At 42.3% G+C, this 21,316-nt stretch overlaps 1 protein-coding gene across 1 annotated transcript in view; it reads right to left on the minus strand.

Annotated features, from left to right (window-relative positions):
• The window catches only part of LOC109961648 (serine/threonine-protein kinase BRSK2-like), a 114,285-nt gene that overhangs the window by 34,981 nt on the left and 57,988 nt on the right, over positions 1-21,316 (minus strand). The window contains 1 exon segment of the mRNA XM_020602652.1: positions 12,086-12,180. Coding sequence (XP_020458308.1) covers positions 12,086-12,180 — 95 coding nt within the window.

The raw sequence follows: 21,316 nt of genomic DNA on the forward strand, positions 1-21,316 counted from the left end.
CTCAGGCTTTTTGAAAAGAAAAGCTTCAGCGGGAGCCAAAGGGGCTTAGAGCCAGACAAGGTGGAAGTCACAAAGCACTGAGAGGGAAACTAACACACCGATGCTTCTGGTCTTTTGATGGGAAACAAACAAACAAACAAACAAAAAACAGCAGACCTGTCACAACAGAACCTGGTTTCCTGTCATTGAACAGAATCACATCGTTTTGCCTGTTGAGCAGCAGCTGCAGGCGAGCGTCATAAAACGATACAGAGGTTTATGAAGAGTGAAATGTTTGGACATGCAGCTCTGAGCTGTGTCAGTGCTAACCTGCCTGCTGCCAGCTGACACCTCGGCAGGCCAGGCTGTAAATGAAGTTTAGACTTTTGTGCTGCAGAGAGAAGCTGTAGCAGCAGTTCCTCCACTGACAACACCAGTCAGACAAGTTGTCAAAGTGCATCTCTGAGCCCGTTCAGTTTGGTGTGTTTTGTAATTCAGACATAAAGATGATGTCAATTCAGTGTATTTGAAGCACAAATAAGTAAAATGTTTCAGCTTCTCAATCAGAATAAGTGTCTTTCCAGAGCTGCTGTCTAATGCTCAACAATCACTTAGGAAGAAATCTGTCAGAGGACGAGGTACAGGGACACGTCTGCACCCACACAAACTCAAAACGGACCAGGGTGAAACACAGCTACAGGCTCGAGTCCAGACAGGAGGATAGCTGAGAATAAGCAAGCGTCATGTATTTTTATATGCACATGCTCACTGTCCATTCAAAACAAACACAAATGCATTCTGAGGAAAAAAAAAAACAGACAAAGCGGGTGCAGGAAAAGTGAGAACATTGCTGGTATGTTACTGCCACCAACTGTTAACAAGTAGTGTGCACATTCCAAACGAAGCAGGGACTCCAAGGCACCTCAACACCTTAAATCAGCACCTTTAAATCTTAATTTTTTTGAATGCAAAAACCCCAATTAGTATAAAAACTTAAAAATGAACTACAGATTGTGGTAGAGACACCCACACCCATGTCTTGACACTTATACACAACTAATCTTCATTAAGAAAGGCAGTTACATTTACCTGCAAAACATCCGCTGTCAGTGTTACTTTATCCAGCGTCGGGTCTTAACAGTTATGCTTGAGCAACTGAAAACCCTTAGTTAAGTGGGATTAAGAACAGGGACATCATGCTCCTGTGCCAGAAACCTGGAGACAAACGCGGCTGCCCAGGCTGCTGTCAGCTGTCAGCTGACCTAAATAACAGATTTTAACTCAACACATTGCTTTGAGAAAATTTAACCTTTTCCCAGCAAACTAGTGCAGCTTCCTAGTCGACGTGAAAACCATGTTGGTGGAATGAATTGTCTGCTCTGACAGAAACAAAACAAATGAAATTCAGCCTGGCCGTCAAAACAAATCAGTAGGATACAAACTCATTATGTAGCAGACTGGCTTCTAGTACTGACAGGTACAATTGGCACTTGTAATTAAATCTAACCCTAGACATTATAGACTACTGCCCCCCGCACACACACATACACTTTATCGATATTAGTTTGTTGAACATGACAGATCAGTCACATGTTTCTGTTGTGAGAGTCAATGAGGTAAACAGTGTTAATCTATATGGGAAGTAATCAAACTAATTCTTTATTGACATGTCCTGTTGATTTCTGACTCATCACTGCTGGGCCTCAAGCTGTGGACCACAAACAGTCATCAATCACCCATCTATCAATCATCACTCTCATTTTGGCCTCTTGACTCTTCTCCTGCCCCCTTATTGACAATCCAGCCTGAAGTCTGGCTTATCCTCTGGTGTCCCTGCTTAGGGTCGATGTGACAGGACTCAGAGACCAGATGCAGGGCAGAGGACACCGGAAAATTATCTTTCCATCACAACCACCCGCATTCATTGGCCTGTCATGGTGAGTGATGGCGGGTGGAAGCAAATAAACAATAAAAGTATTCCCTTTAATCTTTGGCCCAGTAGTCCCCCCTCCCCTTACTTGAACAGATTACCAGCAGTATGGTGGCTGCACTGGCCCTGTTTTGCAAACTAATCATTATCTACAATTTTGAGACAATTCCAGATCCGACATGGTCTGTTTATACAAGACCTGTAACCTGACCTGCACCCAGGCTATGCTGCTGTACAGGCAGAACTGTATGTGCAGATTTAGGGGGAAAATGCATCCAGATCATTCAAGTTTAGTGTGTTCACTGAGATCGGTTAGTCAGCTTTTCTTACTACAGCAGAAAACGATGAACATGGTACAATGGCTGCAACGCTGGATGGTTTTGTTTTCCTGGTCGGTTTCTCTTTTCTTTTCAGCCATGAACATTCATTATAATCAGATATATTATCATCCATACCTGTGAACCCCAGCCAATCCACATCATACCTCTGTGACTAATGGCCTTGATATCAGCACCTTCACTCCGTGGACTGGGGATTCCCAGGTGTCACACCTCCCCACCTCCAGGTGAACACATGAGTGCAGGTGCAGCGTGTCAGCACATCCTCCTGTATCACATCTAATTACTCTGATTTTCATCTCCTCACACACACGTGCACACACGGCATAGCATGGCAGAGGCTAATTAAACATGTACAAGGTAAACAGACATTCAGCCCCCTGCCCTCCCTGTGCGACGCTGACATTTATTACGCTCGATTATGAACCATATGGGTTTTTGATGTGTAGTAATGATGTGTGTTAGAGAAGGCGGGGGGTGGGGTGGGAGAGACATGAGTTGTAACATAGGTGGTGGGCCCCTAGTTGGGGGATGGTGCGATGGTCTTCTAACTCCTACAGCGAACGCTCGGTCCTGCTCTGCTCCTTGAGCTATCTGAATGCACAGCGTTCTAATTATAGGCAGCACCAACCAACTGTGCAGGTTATTGTGGTTACCTCTGAATTCTACCTAGTCCTCCCCACCCTCCTCAGTTACCTCAGGGCCGTCTTCTTTGTTGAATTAGCAGACATGCTTCCATCTGCGTTCACTACTATTAAAAAGGTCTTAATATACAGTGCAAGCTTTTTATCAAGTTAAATCATGCATAATCCAGAGAAATCTGTGCTTTAGATCAGCCATCCTCAACCTCAGGTGGGCCTCAGACTACCCTCTAGTGGTCCTTGGAAATTGTTTTACAATCAGAAGTGGGCCTTAAATTACAAAAGGCTGAGATTAAGGCTGCTTTAGATTAAGGGTGCTTGATACATTCTGACATTCATACAAGTTATTGCTTAGGAATGTGTGAATCTACTGGACAGACTCATGCCTGTGATTCATGATGCAGATAGCAGTCTGTACTTCATGAAGTGAGATGAAGAGTCAGGGTGTGGAGGCTGAGATGCTGCAGATCAGTCTTGACTTGATCCTTTGCATGTGGGGCCAAGCCAAGACTTTATTAGTCCAAAGCATGGGCTTTGCCCAACCTAAAGCACTGCAGATACATTGCACAGTTAGAGAACAACCCCAAAAGTGTTGGCAGTAAACATATCAGCCATGACTGTGATGGTCAGTTTCATGGTGCCAGTGTGATAGAGCTCAGTGGGTTCGCTGAAGTTGCACTAAGCCAAGACTTTTCTTTAGTAAGAAGACAAATTGTTCTCTAACACAGTTCCTAATCTTTAGTACCAATGATACAACCAGGAGAGTTCTGTGCCAACTCGGCCACAGCAGCGCCCCGGCTGTGAGTCATGTAACACTGTCTGTGGGAAACATCAGTGTAACTTTTACTTCTTGAAACAGGGATGCCCAAAAGCTACAGAGCTGTCAGGATCAGACAGTGAACAGAGGCCTCTCAAATATTTGTCTTCAGCAAATCATCTCCAAACTTGATCAGCAAAACTGTTGGATGACCCTTATTATTTAATGAGCATTTGGCCTTAGTGGTTGTTACATTCACACCCTGCTGATACCAATTTTTATCCAGCCCGTTAAGGGACTCGGAGCTCCTGACTCATGCCAACAATCTCCCCCAGCCAACGCCTCCATGCATCCTAGCTCCTCTAATTAACGATGAGGATTGACTCCAGCGCACTGCTTCCAAATCCCTACTTAATTGAAACACAATGCAGAGCTGAAGGGCATGAGGGGGTGATAAACTGGAACATCCGCTCGGTAATCGAACTGCCATCTGTTGCATTGACATCTGGGTGATCCTAGAAGAGAGGAGGAGAGCAGAGGACAACCCGGACCACTCCGGTCCCCGCCCACAGTCAGACAGCAGCAGCGCAACAAAAAGCTGCTGTCGACAGCTTTATGTGATTTGTAGGAATAGACAGAACATTTTATGAAGCAACACACATCTATCATTCACAGGAAGGACACAAAGAGCAGGTTTGCTCTGTGACAGAGACATCAAACAAGGGAGTCAGAAGAGAAGAGAGGGAAGAAATGAAAGGGTGAAGGAAGGGGAAGGTCAGGAGAGAATAAAACAAAAGAAGAAACATGGAAAAAAAGATGGCAAACCAGACAGGACACAAAAAAGGGAACAGACAGAAACAAGTGGTGAGAAAAGGCTAAGACGAAAGAAAAACTAAGAAGAGCAGAGAATTATGAGCGAAAAGGAGGAGAGGACTGCAGGAAGGAAGGAAAGGAAAAAAGAACGGAAATGAGGAGAAATCAAAGTTGAGGGAGAGAAGAAGAAAAAATAAGAGGAAAAGGAAGGAGAAAAATGAAAAAGATGGGTAAAAGATATGAGAGAAGGAAAGAATAGACAAGGAGAGAGAGAAGGGAAAGGAGAAGAGAAGAGAGGCCAAAGAGAGGTGATGGACAGAAACAAAGAGAGCAGAGGTTTGCATTTCATCAGCTGAGCTGATCAGCAGGGCGGCTCCTTAGCCCGTCCTGCAGCGGCTGCTGGGAATCTACCATCCAGACATGTGGTGACGAGCGAGCAGCCTTCACTGTGTGGCTGCATCACACAGAACACATTAACAGCCTGGCTGATGTGATGATGAGCAGAGTAAGGCCAGTGGTGAACCATGGGAGCAAGGCAGATCCCCTCCTCAGGGGTGGACTGCAATCAGCAGCCTTTCACTCACGCTGGTCACTCTGCAGCACAGAAGAGCAGCAGCAGTGAAGAAGTCCCAGACACGACGCACATCCCAGCAGGTACTAAAACACTGCAGAGGATACAGCTGCGCCCATATCTCAGGCCTTTACGCTCAGATCTGGTCTGTGTTGCTGCTTCCCGTCCATGTGTGTCAGTGCCGTGTACCGAGCTCCGGTGTGGATTCTGATATGACCGTTCTGATGGCACTCACACAATCAGAGGTCGGAGAGGAATTGGGTCTAGGAGGCTCAGATCTGGTTTGAGGACATCTGGTCTGTTCACACTGCTGTGGGCACATCAGGCCTGAGACGCTAGATTAGGATTAAGCATAATTTCCACTGGGGGCCTCCACTTTAAAATAAAACCACTTTTACAGCTATGGTTTGATGTGCTCTTTAAAACTTGTGTAAACGGCGTCTCTTTCTGTCCAGCTGCTCTAACATCATTGGACTGTTAGAAATGTTAATGTTAAAGTCGTTAAAGTTGTAAAAAAAAAAATCCTGCTGATGACAATGTGAACTGAACATTTTATACTTTTAGGCTGCACAAAAAACTAATTCCAAGATGCTGAGATCTGGGGATGCACTGACACCACTAAAACGAAGCTCAGCAGGTCAACAAAGACGAGCAGTCATCATCAGACACTGGAAACTAAAATCTGTGCTGGACAAACTTATTTTAACAGAAGACGAAGGTGCACAATGAATAAATACAGACTCAGTGTCCTGCTTGTCTGTGTGTTTCAGGGTGACTCACTTTCAGTGTGAACTCCTGATAAAGCCGTTAATCTGAACAAACTGTTCAGTTCAAGGAACCGACAGCCATTAAAGCAAAGGTTTGAGTTGTGATAAGCCACAGTTTTCTGTTTTTGTTTGTGTGTTGCATTTCCATTGGCAGTACTCTCAGCAATCAGAGCTCCTCCTCATTCCTCGTCCCAAAATGGAAACTGTGCTTGTTTGGAAACAGCTGAGGTGCAAAGTGCCGCTTTTGTAAATGGAATATCAACTTTAAATATAAAAGCTGTTACTTATTTGTCTTACTAGACATGTGCAATAACCCCTCACTACCTCACCAAGCGTAACGCCATATCCAACTCCACCATGTGAATCACTAAGTGCAATGTTTGAAGTTCACTGTGGGAAATACTATCACCCTATTTTTGTGTATTGTATTTCAATACTTTGTCGCCTTTATGTAACGTTTTTTTATTTTAAGACTAAGTGTTCTTTCTGGGTTTTGACTCCTTACCTGACTCCAAAGGAGAGCTGCACAAGAATTCCTATATGCCTAGACTGTCTGTTTATGCATAAATGGCAAATAAAAATTTTGAATCTTAATAAATAATAATCTCACAATGCCAGTTCAGACTTTCTGTATCAATTCAGCATTTACACGCAGAATAGAGTTCAATAGTAATTAGAACAAAAAAACGTTTAGTGATCGATTTTCTTGATCTTTCTGCTTGAGTATTTAATGCACTGTGCTTTAAATACTCAAGCAAAAAGATCAAGAAAATATAGAAATGTTTTTTTTTATTTCTAAATGAATTTTCTAATATAGTCTAACACTGAAAACTATAATCATGCTACACTCCAGGCTGCATACTCTGAGGTTTTCGTTACACCTTGTATGAAATTAAGTGAAACTATTCACAGCATTATTTTTGAAAGCATCCTCACACGTGGCTTTTGCACATGACTGTCTATTGTGAACTGCAGCTGACAATTATCATACTCATCTAAAAAGAAGCTCGAGCTGAACATGGATGAAAAATGAAGCCATGAACAACAACTGCTCTCCATAGTAAACTGGACTGTTCTAAGTATCAAGTATCAAGTGGGAAACCAAACAGAGACACACAAACAGGCCCGGTCTTCCATCACCACACACACACACACACACACACACACACACACTCTTCAGGCTGCAGAGGCACTGGACAGAATCAGCACAGCTCAGTCAGCGCTGACACCATTAACACAAGCAGCCAGTCGCTGAGGAGATGAAACGAGCCCGGTCAGGCATGAGAGCGCCGTGTCCGACCTGTGAAGAGCTCAGTCACACAGTCTGCCACGTCTCAACCAGAAAACACATTTAATCACACACATGAAAGGCATACACACACACCAACACACACTTCCCTCATTCTGGCCCACACAGGCGTTCCCTCAGGACTAGACTCACCACACACATACATTTGTACAGCTATAGTTGTGGGGACATAATGCATCCCCCACACTAACACCGACCATCAGCTAAACCTGATTCTAACCTTAAACGTGAAGCCAAGTCTTAACCCTTAAACTCAACCCTCTTACTCCAGTGTCAGCTCAGCGTTTAAACACAACGAAGAAGAACACCAGTGTTAACTGGTGGGTTTAATTTTCTTTCCTTAAGGAGTGTGAGGCAATAAGGGCCGGCCAAAACGTCTCTCATAGTGTAAAACTTAAGCCTCACACTGTCGGCCACAAGTACCACATGTTCTGTATGGGTACAGTGAAATCTACCATCACTGTTTGTCCTAAAGCTGCAATAATCAAAACCTTTTACTCTCTGTTAATGCTGTGCAATGTGAAAGGAACTCAGCAGCTTCACTGAGCTTGTTTTCTTCTTTCAGCTCATAGTTTGTGGTTTTACTAGGTTGGTCAGTCTCATGAAATCTCATCAGCTCTGTGTCAAGCAGCAGGCAGCAGTCTGCAATACCACGAGCGCTGCTGGTGCACTACCTGCTCAGCGGCAAACAGCCGGCAGAAACAGAGACGAGCTGGTGGAGGAAGATGGTTTTCACAAGCAAAGCTAAAATTATTACACAATTTATAACTATATACATATATAAATATATTATAAAATTATTAGTTATAAAGCCCCACCATATAGAACAGTAAATAATGAGCTGTGATTTCCTCCTGTCTATTGTTAAATTAGAAACCTAAAAAGACGGGGCTTTTTCAAAGGAAAACCTGAAGCAAAGTGTTTTTGTAATGTGAGAGGAGGCCCAGGAGTGACGTGACGTTTGTCTAGAGCCACATTTGGACATTTATACCCCCTTTGCTGTTGGGTGGATCAGTTTTGTACAAAGATAAACTTTTTAAATTTGCCTGTTCCTCATTTTGGGCTATTGCTATAATTTGACTGTTACTGAAACATTTTTATTTTTGTAATTGTGTTTGTTTTGTCACAATTTTATGTAAATCTTCTTAAGCTGAATTTTATGTTTGAAAGGTGAAATGTATCTATTATTTTAATACATGCAATGGCATACAGCTCACACAGACAACAGCAGACATTCTCTAAGTCAGATTCTGAGACAAAGGACAAACTGAAAATACATATACAGTAAGTGGGTAAATAAATGCATGTGAGTGTGTGATCCTGTATGTACTGGAACGTTCCTGTGTCTGTTGGCTGTCCATGCCGCAGCTCAGGACCCTCTTCCTGCGATGGGTCTAATGAGACTCCCTGTTAACGCCATGACACACACTGTAAATGCCAGGTTTGACATCTGGGTGCCAGGCGGGATGACACTGCCGCCCGTGTAAGGTGCTGATCTCTGAAGTATCGCTGTAAATGTCAGGCTGCTCTTCACACCAGGAATCTTACACGTACACACAGTAGATACAGCAAGCATGTAGGAACACACGCAGCATGAAAGTCGCATGCTAGCATAATGATGTGCACATCAGGGTGTTGTACCCGGTACTTTTTACCATACTAACCCTGAGAGACGAGACAGTCCAAGTAACTACAAAACACCCATACTACACAGAAACGTCAACCGAGACGTCTCTGTTGCCAGCTTTGCAGCTGGTCATAGCAGTAGTCAAAACATGAAGCAAATCAATGTGTGAATGTGTGTGTCTGTTGATTAAATGGTGTGTAGCTAAAAACATTCTCACGACCTCTAGTACATGTCGTGACTTAAACATAAGAACATATTATGGCTAAGGCTACCGTTATACACGTCGTAATAATAATATTAAACACCCTGTCTGCTGACAGTCCTCAACTCTTCTCTCTAGTTATCCTTGACCAGATGTACCCTGTAGAAACTCATAAGCATGACTAAGCATTTAACAGTCTAACTAGACATCCTATCTCCACTAAACATTTCTAATACATAAAGTATCTATCCAATTTCTATCTGACTAAAAATACCAGAAATACCTAACAAGGGCATGACAAAGGCAGAGACCAGAGCACACATGCAGTGAAGCAGGACTAAGTTAATGATGTTAACACAAGTGAGCATCGACGGCTGCAGCACCACGAGCTTCTGTAAAGTAACCGACCTTCAGCCATGTTAGCGTTGGTCAGGTGGTCGATCCCTGTGGTCCAGACTGAAACATGTCAACAGCTGTTTGTCACTGCCTTCCCACCTGCATATTACTATGACAATGACGACACCTGTGAATCTCTGATCTGCCAGTTAACATAACAAAAACAACTTGAGATGGGAACAGAACTGCAGTCTCCTGTGTCTAAGTCACAGCCTACATCAAGCCACATGCATCACTGCTGACAGACAATAGTCGCATGGTCCTCAGAGCTCTTTGTCAGGCACATGAAAACACAGGCTGCTGGGAAAAAACAATTGGTGCAGTTTTTACAGTACCTGTGAGGACCCACTCCTCTTCTGTCCAAGTATACAAGAAACAGAAAACACACTTTCTCTAGTAACCAGTGGGTGTCTAGATTAGCCAATGAAAAAGCTTCAAGAATCTGATATAAACTGCAGCAGTTATGGACAATGTTCTAAAAAGAAAACACTATGTATTTATATGGTAATGATTACGGTTATTCTTTTAAGAGGTTCAGTGCGTAACAGTGGACAAGGGAAATGTAAATGAGTCATGCACTGTGAGCAGAGAATACATTCATATGCAAAACCTCACAAGAATACATCCAGAGCTGATCACAAAAGGTTCCACATTAGATTTGTACATAAAGAGAAGGTGGACAGTGCTGTACCTTGGCAGTCTGCAAGTTCCTGCAAACTTAAGCTTGAAATTCATCTTGTTCTTTAGCCTCCCTTTATTTAGCATGAGCTTTTCAACATATTGATACGCGCATGAATCAAATGATGCTCTGCGTGTCACCAAGATGCAAAGCCAACTGTTAACCAGTCACTTAGTTAAGCTGCCAACTCATTTACACTATCCACATAAAACTCCTTTTACTTCAGTGTTATTGACGTCACTAGCTGTGATAGAAACATGCCTCCAGTCACATTTCACAACAGACATTTGGTCTGGACTGTAGCTTGGCTAACTTTAATGCTAGCTGACTCCATACTGTACCTGCTTAGAAACAGATGACTCCTGAAATCACAGCCCATACAGTAAACACGGGTACACAGGCCCGGCACCATAGACATTAAATTTACACTAAATACCTTTGTCTCCTTGTCCTTAATTTATTCTATATTTACAGATTACATAGCTACAGAATCATATCAGTGCACATCTGGTTGACAACAGACAATCATGTTACATGTATAGTTTTTTACAGTAATCTGTGGCGTTTGCTGTGAGTAGGAGGCTTGGGTTCCCTGACTTTATTTTTTCAGGCACAGGGAACATGCACCACGCCTGGACACATGTGCTGCCTGTAGGACAAACTCAGGGAACAAACGACTCGCTCGCTGACGTTCCATAACTACAAAAATGATTGGAGCTGGAGAGCAAAATACTTCCATTAGGAGACGATGATATGAATGTGGCATTAAAATAAAGTTATACTACAATGTCACTGTGTTTTCCAGAGCCCAGTTATGAGCTTGGTGATGACACTGTTGTTGTCACTGAGTGAAAACAATGAGCCAAACTAAGTATAAACTAAGGACATCTCAGCGGTGATGATGCTGGCTCAGCAACAAGCTCTCTCTCTGACCTTAGGTGCCGCTGGTGTTTCACACTCTTCAGACTGACTTCCAAGTTATCTTGACAGCATTCACAACATGTTACTGCCCAACCAAACAGCCTTCAACACGCACAGCAGCACAGTGTTAACTGCCAATCTGCCGCTAGCATTACACGAGGACAGAAGTGGCTGGACCGTTTCTTGGCTCATTAGGATGAAGGAACGGTTGGCAGCAAAAAGGAAAAGCTGGAGCAGCAAACAGTCACCAGCACACACACACAAACACAGTGCAACAACTGTAGGTACGTAATCACCAAGTACTCAAGATGTGGATAGAAAACGTGAGGAGGTGAGATGCTGAACAAAGCAGCTTCTGTCTACTGGAAACCCTCACACACACACACACACACACACACACACACACTGAATTCATCCTCTGTGCTTCCCTTTGCTGTTTAATAAACCAGACATGATGAGTCAAAAAGATCTTAACATGATGCTAATTCATGTTAAACACTTTTAATTTTACACATTGAAACATTCTGAAACTATAAAATGTGTGTATGTGAGCGAGAATATAAAGTACAATTAGGTACCAAACTGTACTGGAGGCTGTCAAATCGGCACTTGTAGACCCGGGACGTGTTCTGACAGAGTAAAATACAACCTGGGAAACGAGGCTCTTCTCACTCAGAGCAGACAACTCCTACAAAAAAGTCATATCTTTCAAAAAAAGTCACTGTAAGGTTCTGTAAATGTTTTGTTGCCATGTGTGTTACTGTTAAGTTTGATTAAAGCTGTGTGAATCAATATTTTTATATTAACAATGGACAACACATAAAGTAAGAGGGAGCCATGTGGAGACAAACCCTGAGAGTCTTCATCAACTCTGTAGCTCTATGGAGCGTGTCAAAGCTTGTTTTGGCTTCACTACAGACTGTTGTGCTACCCCCACATGGTCGAGATATTTAACTACTGTAGCCTTAAACATCTTACTGAAGATTATTTATGAGTCAATACAACCAAATCTTTCCTTGAATTTTAAAAAATGAACAATAATAACTAGAAAGAATCCATCCATTATCTACACCACTTATTCCTGAATAATACTGGTGCATTTTAGACACATTCATTCCAGATCACAAGGACACGCACAACACACGACTGTCTTACCTTCATGAGAACAGACTCGCTGAGCTTTTCTCTGTTGACAATCTTTATGGCAACTTTCTGACATGTGACACAGTGGATGCCCAGCTTCACCAGACCTGAAAGACAAGCATTAAATAAAGTTCACTTCAAAGTCTGAGTCACGCTGGGAGAACGGGGAATATCAGAACTTTGAAGTGCACCAAACTTTTCAATCTGACAGAGGAGAGCATAACAGGAAAAAATCAAAAGCAGAGCCGTGGATCGGAATTAATGACACCGTATTCAAGGCTACCCATCATCCTCTGGGACACCAGTCACTGCTGGGATCCAAAAATGTTAGCTGCCTTAAAATCACTCCACAGGCTGCACTGAAGCAGATGAGTGGGGATGAAACAGATCCTGTGTAGTTAAGGCAAAACAGAGCCGGAGAACGTCTACTGAAGCAATGAGGCTCATTTTTCACCTTGGAAACAGTCTGTGTGGCAAACTGATCTGGACCCAAACGTCTTATGAACTAGGTTTTTCTCACATCATCATCCTCATCATGTGACCTGCAGTAAGTGTATTTGTAGTTTCAAAACAACTACACAAGTTCATTAATACAACTGAACAACTTCGACCTTCACCGAACCCTGAGGCATTTTTGACTACTGAGAAAAAGACAGTTCAACAAGGATCAATGAAGATCAGAGGATCAATGACACTGAGTGCTAAATATGAAGCGCCAGCCAAGAGACTGTTAGCTTACTGTAGCTTAGCATAAAGACTGGAAGCAGCAGAACAGACCAGCCAGACTCAAGCATCTCTAAAACTCACTAATTAAGAAGTTAGATGCAGTCGATTTACTCCGCACACACAGACATGTAAAAATGACTTGGACATGATTTTATATAGAGCTGTAGCTGTTTTTTCACAGAGCTTTGCCAGTGGAAACTCGAGGAAGTCACTGGCCAGATGAGGACAGAATTACAACACCACTCGCTGTGGTGTCAGTCTTCTCATCTACATAACTCCACTGAAATGTCTTTAATGTAAAGACACGACTACAGAGCATTACCCCTCTCAGAACAGTCAAAGTCGTTTCTCAGTCTGACGTAACATGTTTCGTTAAATGCAGTTAAACTGCAGTTTGCAGTAATTATAACCTTGGACCTACTTAAGGACAGGACACAAATCCTGGCTGTGATCACCAGGGCTGAGAAGAGTTTAGTTTTCTGTATAATACGTTATCAAAACAATTTTTTATACGACCTGGAAGGATGAGTTCATGTCTCCATGTTTTCATGATGATGCCCTGTTTATGAAAACGAGCAGTTGCACCCCACTGAGGGCTGTGACTACAACTACAAGCTCCAGACATCATTCTTGTCCCACTGTTCAAGCCCAACATATACCATAATCTATAAACACAAAAATAAACTAGTCACAATACTGTGGATTCGATCATGTTAGAGGGAGTTGAATGATTACTGCACGTCGCTGCTTTCATTACCTGTAACTCTCAGCTCTGTGTTGTTTGTCAGTGTACAGAACATAAAGCGGGCGGATAAAAACGCAATCGACTTGCAATCTGTAACTCCCAAGTATCCTTCACTGTGTACATCTGAGAGCTCTCAGCCACAATGGCTCCATCCATCTCTGTCAAAGCTCTAGCACCAGGAAGTATATTTCACTTTGTACTTAAGGTCTGCAGATGGCTCTGGAAATGCCATTGCTCATATGCACCTCTTCATTGCCTGATGCTACACATATATTTCACAGGAGATGAGTGTCTCGCTATTCGAAAGGTGATTTCCCTGCGGGGTCTCACAGTGTAGCAAGCAGAGCTGTGAGCAGCAGGGGTGTGTGGACCAATACGGCAGCCTGGGGGCTCTTTTAAGTCTCCTGTTAGAACCGAAATGGCATTCTGGGCGACATTTACTAGGTCTCATTGATCTAGTTGTCAGAGCAGCACAACTGCTTACCACAACACCGGGTGAAGAAAGGCCTGTAAAGGCTCCTGTATGGAGGCGTGTGAGTGTTGGAGGTGCACACATTCACCCTTACAAGTTATGAGTGGTACTGAAGTGGTGTGCCAAGGGAGCACAGAGGAAATGCGGATGGAGTGAAGCAGGATCAGCCTCTGAGAAAATTCACAGACGGAGAAGGTTCAGGGCAAGAAGGTGGCTGAGCAGGAAGCAAGAGAAAATCAAGAAGCAGAATCTAAGATGAGCCAAAAGCATCTGTTGAGATTCATGTGCCACACGAAAGGGTTGAAAGGCTGAACACACAGAGAACAGTCACAGCTGTGCAGCTCTGCTAAGAGGTTTAGCTCGTTGTTTTGGCAGCACATTTCCTGGTTGCTGGGTCTAATGGTTCTAGAAATTCCTCAACAGCAGCTAATGACCGAAAAACTTAAGCGTTTCAGCATCTTTTAGCGCACTGACTTTGACTTTGCAGCTGGTTGAGTCTCAATGCTTCCAGCAGCCAAGAAGACGTTCTAAAAAGCCAAAGCACATGCTCTGCTCAGCAGCACACAGCAGACGGACACAGTTAAAGACCTGCTGGAGCATCTAGCGGCTACAGAGCCAGATGTTTTAGTTAATGTAGACCAAGTCAGAGCGAAAAGTGAAAATACGCTGCTATTTTCTAACTTTGGGCATATGTCAGTGATGTGGGTTTTCTTTTATAAGTGCAGCCTGAATGTCTAGAAATGACTCAAAATGACCTTTAACTTTCCATAAACAACTCTGGAAGTATCTGCTAATACCAGTATTAGATAAACCATTTAATGCACAACAGGATCTAAACACACTGTACCACTATAAGCAAAGGTTTTCTGCCTTAAAGTCAACCTCAAGACATGAAAAAATAAATAGTTTAGAAGTATATAAAAATGTTTTTATATGGCACCTTTCAAAGTGCTGAACAACATCAAACATATAACACTGCCTCCAACTCTCACTGTATATTTACTTATTAATGTTCATGCCTCTGTGCCCATGACAGCCGCAACCAGAGGTGTTATGTTTTCAGCTTGTCCATCCACAGCGTTCTCCTGAATATATCTCAGGAACGCCTTGAGGGGATTTCTTCATGAAAGACAATAAATTTCAACTCGACTATTAAGTACTCAGACTGAGATGTTCTTACTGAAGAACACTGGTTATAAGAGGCATCTGCACATTCCTTTGAATCCATGGTGGGTTTTATTACATTACACTCATTTATTCTTTCATCCAAAGTGACTTGCAGTTCGTCAAATCACTCCAGAAAACAGGTACAGCAGATGTCAGGGCCTCAGTTTCCACTAAAGCTGTGACCGTTGTAACGTTTCTGGAAATAAGCACAAGGCTCAGATCATGGTACAGTCATGTCTTCACACACGTGACCTCTGAGGGAGAAACACTGTTCACAGGTCATGTGACAACTGCACAGGCCCACTGAGGGTTGTAAGGAAGACTGATCCCTGCTAAAAACACATTTGTGCTACTATAACGTCCTGTGAGGTGATTCTGGTCTCCTCTAACCCCTAAATGTGTGAACACACAGCTTTCTGTTTCTGATCCAATCCAGCAGGAAAGTCATAAAAGCACTTTGTCTGACATTTATCATCGTGTTTCCTAGTTATTAGAATCATTATTTGGCTCAGAACTGGGGCCTAAAGGAATCACCTCTGGTGTTTTCACATCCATCCACTTCGCTTCTCACCGCCTCGTTTCTAAATAACCCAGCGAGGGCAAGTTCATCACAGCTTTTACATTTGCTTTGCTTCCTATGATTATACAAGTTGAGGTTTTTAAAGATCACTTTAATCATTTTAGACTAAAGTCAACAAATTTTACACACACACACACACAAACCCTAAACGAATTAAATAAAAATGAAAAGGATTTAGTTCTCTCTACTAAAATGACACACCTGTTGTCACACCACAACATCAGCAGGCAACGAAGCAGCTCAGAAATCTCCAAATGTCACGGGTCCAAATGCAAAACAAGAAAATAGGATGAACACTCTTAAAAAACACGGCTAGCTGGTTATTAACAAACTGTCAGCATATTTGTCAAAAGCGAGATCTTAAAAGAAATGACTAGGACCCACTGGTGTACAGAAGAGTGACATGATTTATAGGCAATAACACTGAACAGCTGACTGAATGATTAAAGACAAACACAGTGATTTTGGTGATTGGTTCCTGCAGAAAACAATCAGATGTTTGACCTCAATATTTGTACCATCACGGCCACAGCCCTGCATCCTGAGCTTTAAATCCACGGGCACAGCAGTGTAATGATCACGCCTCACTGCAGGATTAGTCAGTCTTTCAAAACAATGTGATTAAGAAAATCTTTAGCAAAATGAAAACTCCCGAATGTGACTCTATGTCAAGGCAAGAACCAGAGCACTGTAGACTCAGCCTACAACACAGAAAGCACTCCAACAGTAATATTAATGATGGATGATTTTTGTACCCTGCACCAATATGCCCTGAAGAAACATGTTATGGTACAGTCATGTCTTAAAACACATGACCTCTGAGGGGGAAACGCTGTTCACAGGTCATGTGACAACTGCACAGGCCCACTGAGGGCTGTAAGGAAGACTGATCCCTGCTAAAAACACATTTGTGCTACTATAACATCCTGTGAGGTGTTTCTGGTCTCCTCTAACCCCTAAATGTGTGAACACACAGCTTGTTTCTGATCCAATCTAGCAGGAAAGTCATAAAAGCACTTGGTCTGACATTTATCACTGTGTTTCTCAGTTATTAGAATCATTATTTGGCTCAGAACGGGGGCCTAAAGGAATCACCTCTGGTGTTTTCACATCCATCCTCTTCGCTTCTTGCCGCCTCGTTTCTAAATAACCCAGCGAGGGCAAGTTCATCACAGCTTTTACATTTGCTATTTGAAACATCTCAGTGTGCGTTCTTCGGTTTTAATCATGTGACACGAAAAGAATAATGAACTAAGAAGAATATAGATCCTGCACATTCACTGCCAGGTGTAGCTCCATGTAGACTGCATTTGTAACATTTGTTTTTGGCAAAAATTAAGCATGAATCAGTAAGAGTTAATTTATCCTACAGGCAGCAATAAAATACTTTAAGTACGGTAGTTATCTGAATAGTGTCAGTGGTGATAGGGAGGTCAGGGGACATGCACAAGGCCCCTGTCTGGACTTGAACAGGGGATCACCATCATCACCATCATCATCACCACCTTTATTTATTCAGGAACAGACCCACTGAGAGCAAGCTTGTATATAGTGCCCTGAAATACAATTAACACCATCAAAGCAGTAAAACATAAACACATGAATCATATAAAATCAGGACCAAAAATCCAAAATCACAGAATGCGCATTAAAAACAATACATACACAAAATCAATGTAAATGAAATCATACTAAAACAGCATCCAAATCATGTTAAACCTGCATTTATACTGTGAAATACCACATAAAAGCAGTTTAAATTGAGATACAGGAACGAGTGTGGCCAGTTTAGTTTTTTTCTGCAAACCGTTCTATCTCTGCAGCGGCATAGTAACACAATCTTTCCTACTTTGCTGGGAAAACGGGGCTGCAGAACAAAACAGTCTTGTGAATGGGTCTGCTACGTTGATGATTTATAACTCAGGAGGCAAGTAATATATTCAGACAACTTATTAAGGGGGGCGTTATAGATAAATTACATAAAATAATGCTCTTCTCAGTGTCAGAGATAGCCACCCTACTGTCTGATATAATTCACAGTGGTGAGTCCTAAAGGGTCCACCTGTAACAAATCTAAGAGCAGCATGATGCATGAGTCAAGTGGTTACAGAGTGTTGGCAGAGGCATGTATATAAATTATATCGCCATAGCCTGTACCAGCTGCCTCCTGTGACACTCATTAAAACAAAATCTGCTTCTATACAGAAATGAAAGTCTAGGCTTAAGCAAAACAATTAACTTCTCAATATGCAATTTAAAACTCAGCTTGTCATCGAACCAAAAGCCAAGATATTTATATGCAGACTTTGTTGATGACCGCACTGTTCAATGTAGCTATATTTCAATTTACATTATCAATTTGACATTATTTTTTAGTAAAAGCATATACTTTGATTTACAAGAATTTAACAAATTTAATGTTAGTTTAAGATCAAGAAGATGATGTTAAACAATGTTAAATCAGACTGCAAACACTGAAAAGCCTGATCAGTGGAGGGGCCCGCTGTAAAAATGACTGTGTCATCTGCATATAAATGTGTAGTGCTGCCAGTTACTTTGGATCCTAAATCATTAATAAAAATAGCAAATAAAGTGGGTCCCAAAATGGATCCTGGCAGGACTCCTCTAAAAAAAATCCATAAAATTAGGCTTAAAACAATCAGAAAAATAATTTCTAAACCAATTACATGACTTCTCATCGAATCCACAGAATCAGAAAGCTTTGGATAAATCAAGAAACTGTGAATGTCCAAAACAATGCTCTGATCTAACAGCACTGGAACCACTCATCCGATTCCATCCTTCCTATTAGATCATTTCAGGGGAAGATCTTAGTCACCTCAATTACATTAACTAACTCAGAGATATGTTCAGGTTGATGACTCAGACATCTATAATTACTCACTAAGATAGGAATTTAAAAACAGGTTCATCATAGCAAAGGTTCGGACTTATCAAACATCAACCGTGAAACTGTTTATTATTACACAACAGTAGCCAGGTTTATGTGGCCCCTGCATTCTTGCTCTTTATTTAGTGGTTTTTCTTTTGGAGCGGAGTTGTATAAAAGTTAGCAGCAGCAGGGCATTAACGTTTTGTCAGCAGTAGAAGAAGAATGTAGCAAGAGTGTGAGACTACAGTGAAAAACCCACTCCACCAAATTTTTTTCACCACGGTTAAAATGGTAAAATGGTAAATGGACTGTATTTTATATAGCACTTTTCTAACAGTGTGTTGCACTGGCCAAAGCGCTTTACAGGAGATCATACACCATTCACCCATTCACACAAAACATTCACACACCGATGACGACAGGCTGCCACGCTAGTCAAGCCACTGGGAGCAATTCGGGGTTCAGTGTCTTGCTCAGGGACACTTAGGCATGCGGGGAGACCAGTGTTAAGTGTAAAAAGTGTTTTTTCAGGTTTTTCCCTGGCGTTCCCACTCCGTGTTTTATGCACAAACTATTGACTATATAAACAACAGTGCTCCCAGAAGTGAAGCCATGGTGACACGATCGCCTCCTGGTGGCTGGTTGAAGTTTAGGTCATAAGTCCCGCCTCCTCCATGTTAACAGATGGGACACAAGCCAAACTAAAAACTCAAATTATAAATCACAAACATTTTATCCAGAGGTCACTTCTGTGGTTTTTAGTAGATATTATCAGGCTGATGTGTGGTCATTTTTAGTAAGTTGGTTTTTAATAAGTTGATTTGACAGCTTTGATTGGTGATCTGATGCTGTCACTCCACTTAGGGTTGCTACTGTGCGAATCTGGGTGCAAAAAAAGCAGGACGGCAGCCGCCATATTCATGATATTTTGACTTCATTTTTGCACAGAGAAGTGGTGATGCCACGTCCATCATGTATATGTCAATGGCATAAGCTGAAGATGAAAGCACCAGTTTTATTTATTAATATTTCTATAGAGGTATATTGACTAGATCAGGGACGGAGAGCTTAGCATGAGCAGTGAAATGAATGTCACAAACAAAATAACAACCACAAAGTTCGACAGGTTAACTCCCAGCAGCAGTGAGTGCTGAGCAGCACAGATGGATAAAAGCTCTAACACAAGTCTTTCAGAAGGCAAATTAAACCATTGTGCGAGCAGTGGAAGTCACAAATGAATCAACAACCGAGCTTCATTGATTTTTCTCGGCTCAGTCAGTACGCTCCTCTCTGCTGAATCAGATCGATAATCTCGTCTGAACTTGACAGGTTGGCAGCAGGGACCTGGCCTCTGGTCCTAAGCTCCTCTCTCCTGAAACCCCCATGTTCCCTCTCTGTGCCTAAGGGGCTGGAAGGAGGAATTGCTTTTAAACTTCCAATTAATCACCTTTAATGAGTGATTGTACATTTACCAAGAACACATAAAGAAGTTAGTGAATGGAAGCAAATAAGTTGAGGATTGTAAACAACAGCTTTATAATATAAGTCAGCCTCAAATCCCAGAGAGTACTGCTGTAAGAAATGTCCAATCAGAGAACAGCAAATTCATTTGCTTTGTTAGACCTCTGGGATGAATCAAAAACATAGAATTTTAGATAAACTAAGCAGCTCTGGTGCAGTGTTTTAAGTGAGATGGTGAGGTTTTCCAAATGTTGAGGATTTCATGGCTCTGGATGGAGTCATCTGTTTGAGTGACATTTGATATTACTGTTAGGATTTAAAGGTGAATCGAGCCACAGGGGTTGCAAGACAGTGACTTCTGTGCCGGTCCAAAAAAGATGCATTAACTAAGATTTTCCACACAGTCTGATAAATCCATTGACAGTAGGACAGGATGTGGTGTCTCCCAGCTACACCCCCCAGCTAAGAAAGCGCAACAACCAGGGGGCGACTTTGGTTCAGTGGGTAGAGCGGACGTGTCCCAACCAAATCTCGGTGCCTGCAGTCCACATGTCACAGTGTCCTTGGGCAAGACATTGAACCCCAAGTCGCTCCCGATGGTTAGAGCCAGAGTTGGCGCTGCAGATAGCTGCTTCGGTTCTGTACCGGAAACAAATTCCTTGTGTGTGCAACACACTTGGCCAAATAAAGTGATTATCCTTAAAATCCGTTTGGCTGTTTGACATGGCAAGGGTTAAAAGCAGCCAAAGGACTCATACTGGACAGCTGTGCATACCGTCAGTGCTTTGTGTCACATCAGCAGTAACCAGAGCGTTCTACTGGACTGACACGTTTACTGTTAGCCAGCTAACACTAGCTTCAGACTGGAGGCAGTTTGTACAGTTTGTTCCAACCAGGCACCTGTAGTTTATGTCGTAGCTTCAGGAATAGGGACATGATGGGAGGAACAAAGTACGGTTAGGATCACTTTATGGTGTCAGTGTGTTTTGAGTCTCACTGGACCCTCTAGACTGAAGAAAAACCCAAAACAAACTAGTCACGTAGCTTTAAAATGGAAGCGAATAAAAACTAATGTCTAATAAATGCCTTAAGGAGATTTTTACCACTTTATATAAGTCCATTGGACATTTAGAAGGAGAGTGTTTTCTTGCAGTCTTGACTAACTTTAACCAAAACACCAGCTGATAAAAATAATGGAG

This window comes from Monopterus albus, unplaced genomic scaffold, assembly GCF_001952655.1.
Source record: "Monopterus albus unplaced genomic scaffold, M_albus_1.0 scaffold57.1, whole genome shotgun sequence".
NCBI classification, from domain to species: Eukaryota; Metazoa; Chordata; class Actinopteri; order Synbranchiformes; family Synbranchidae; genus Monopterus; species Monopterus albus.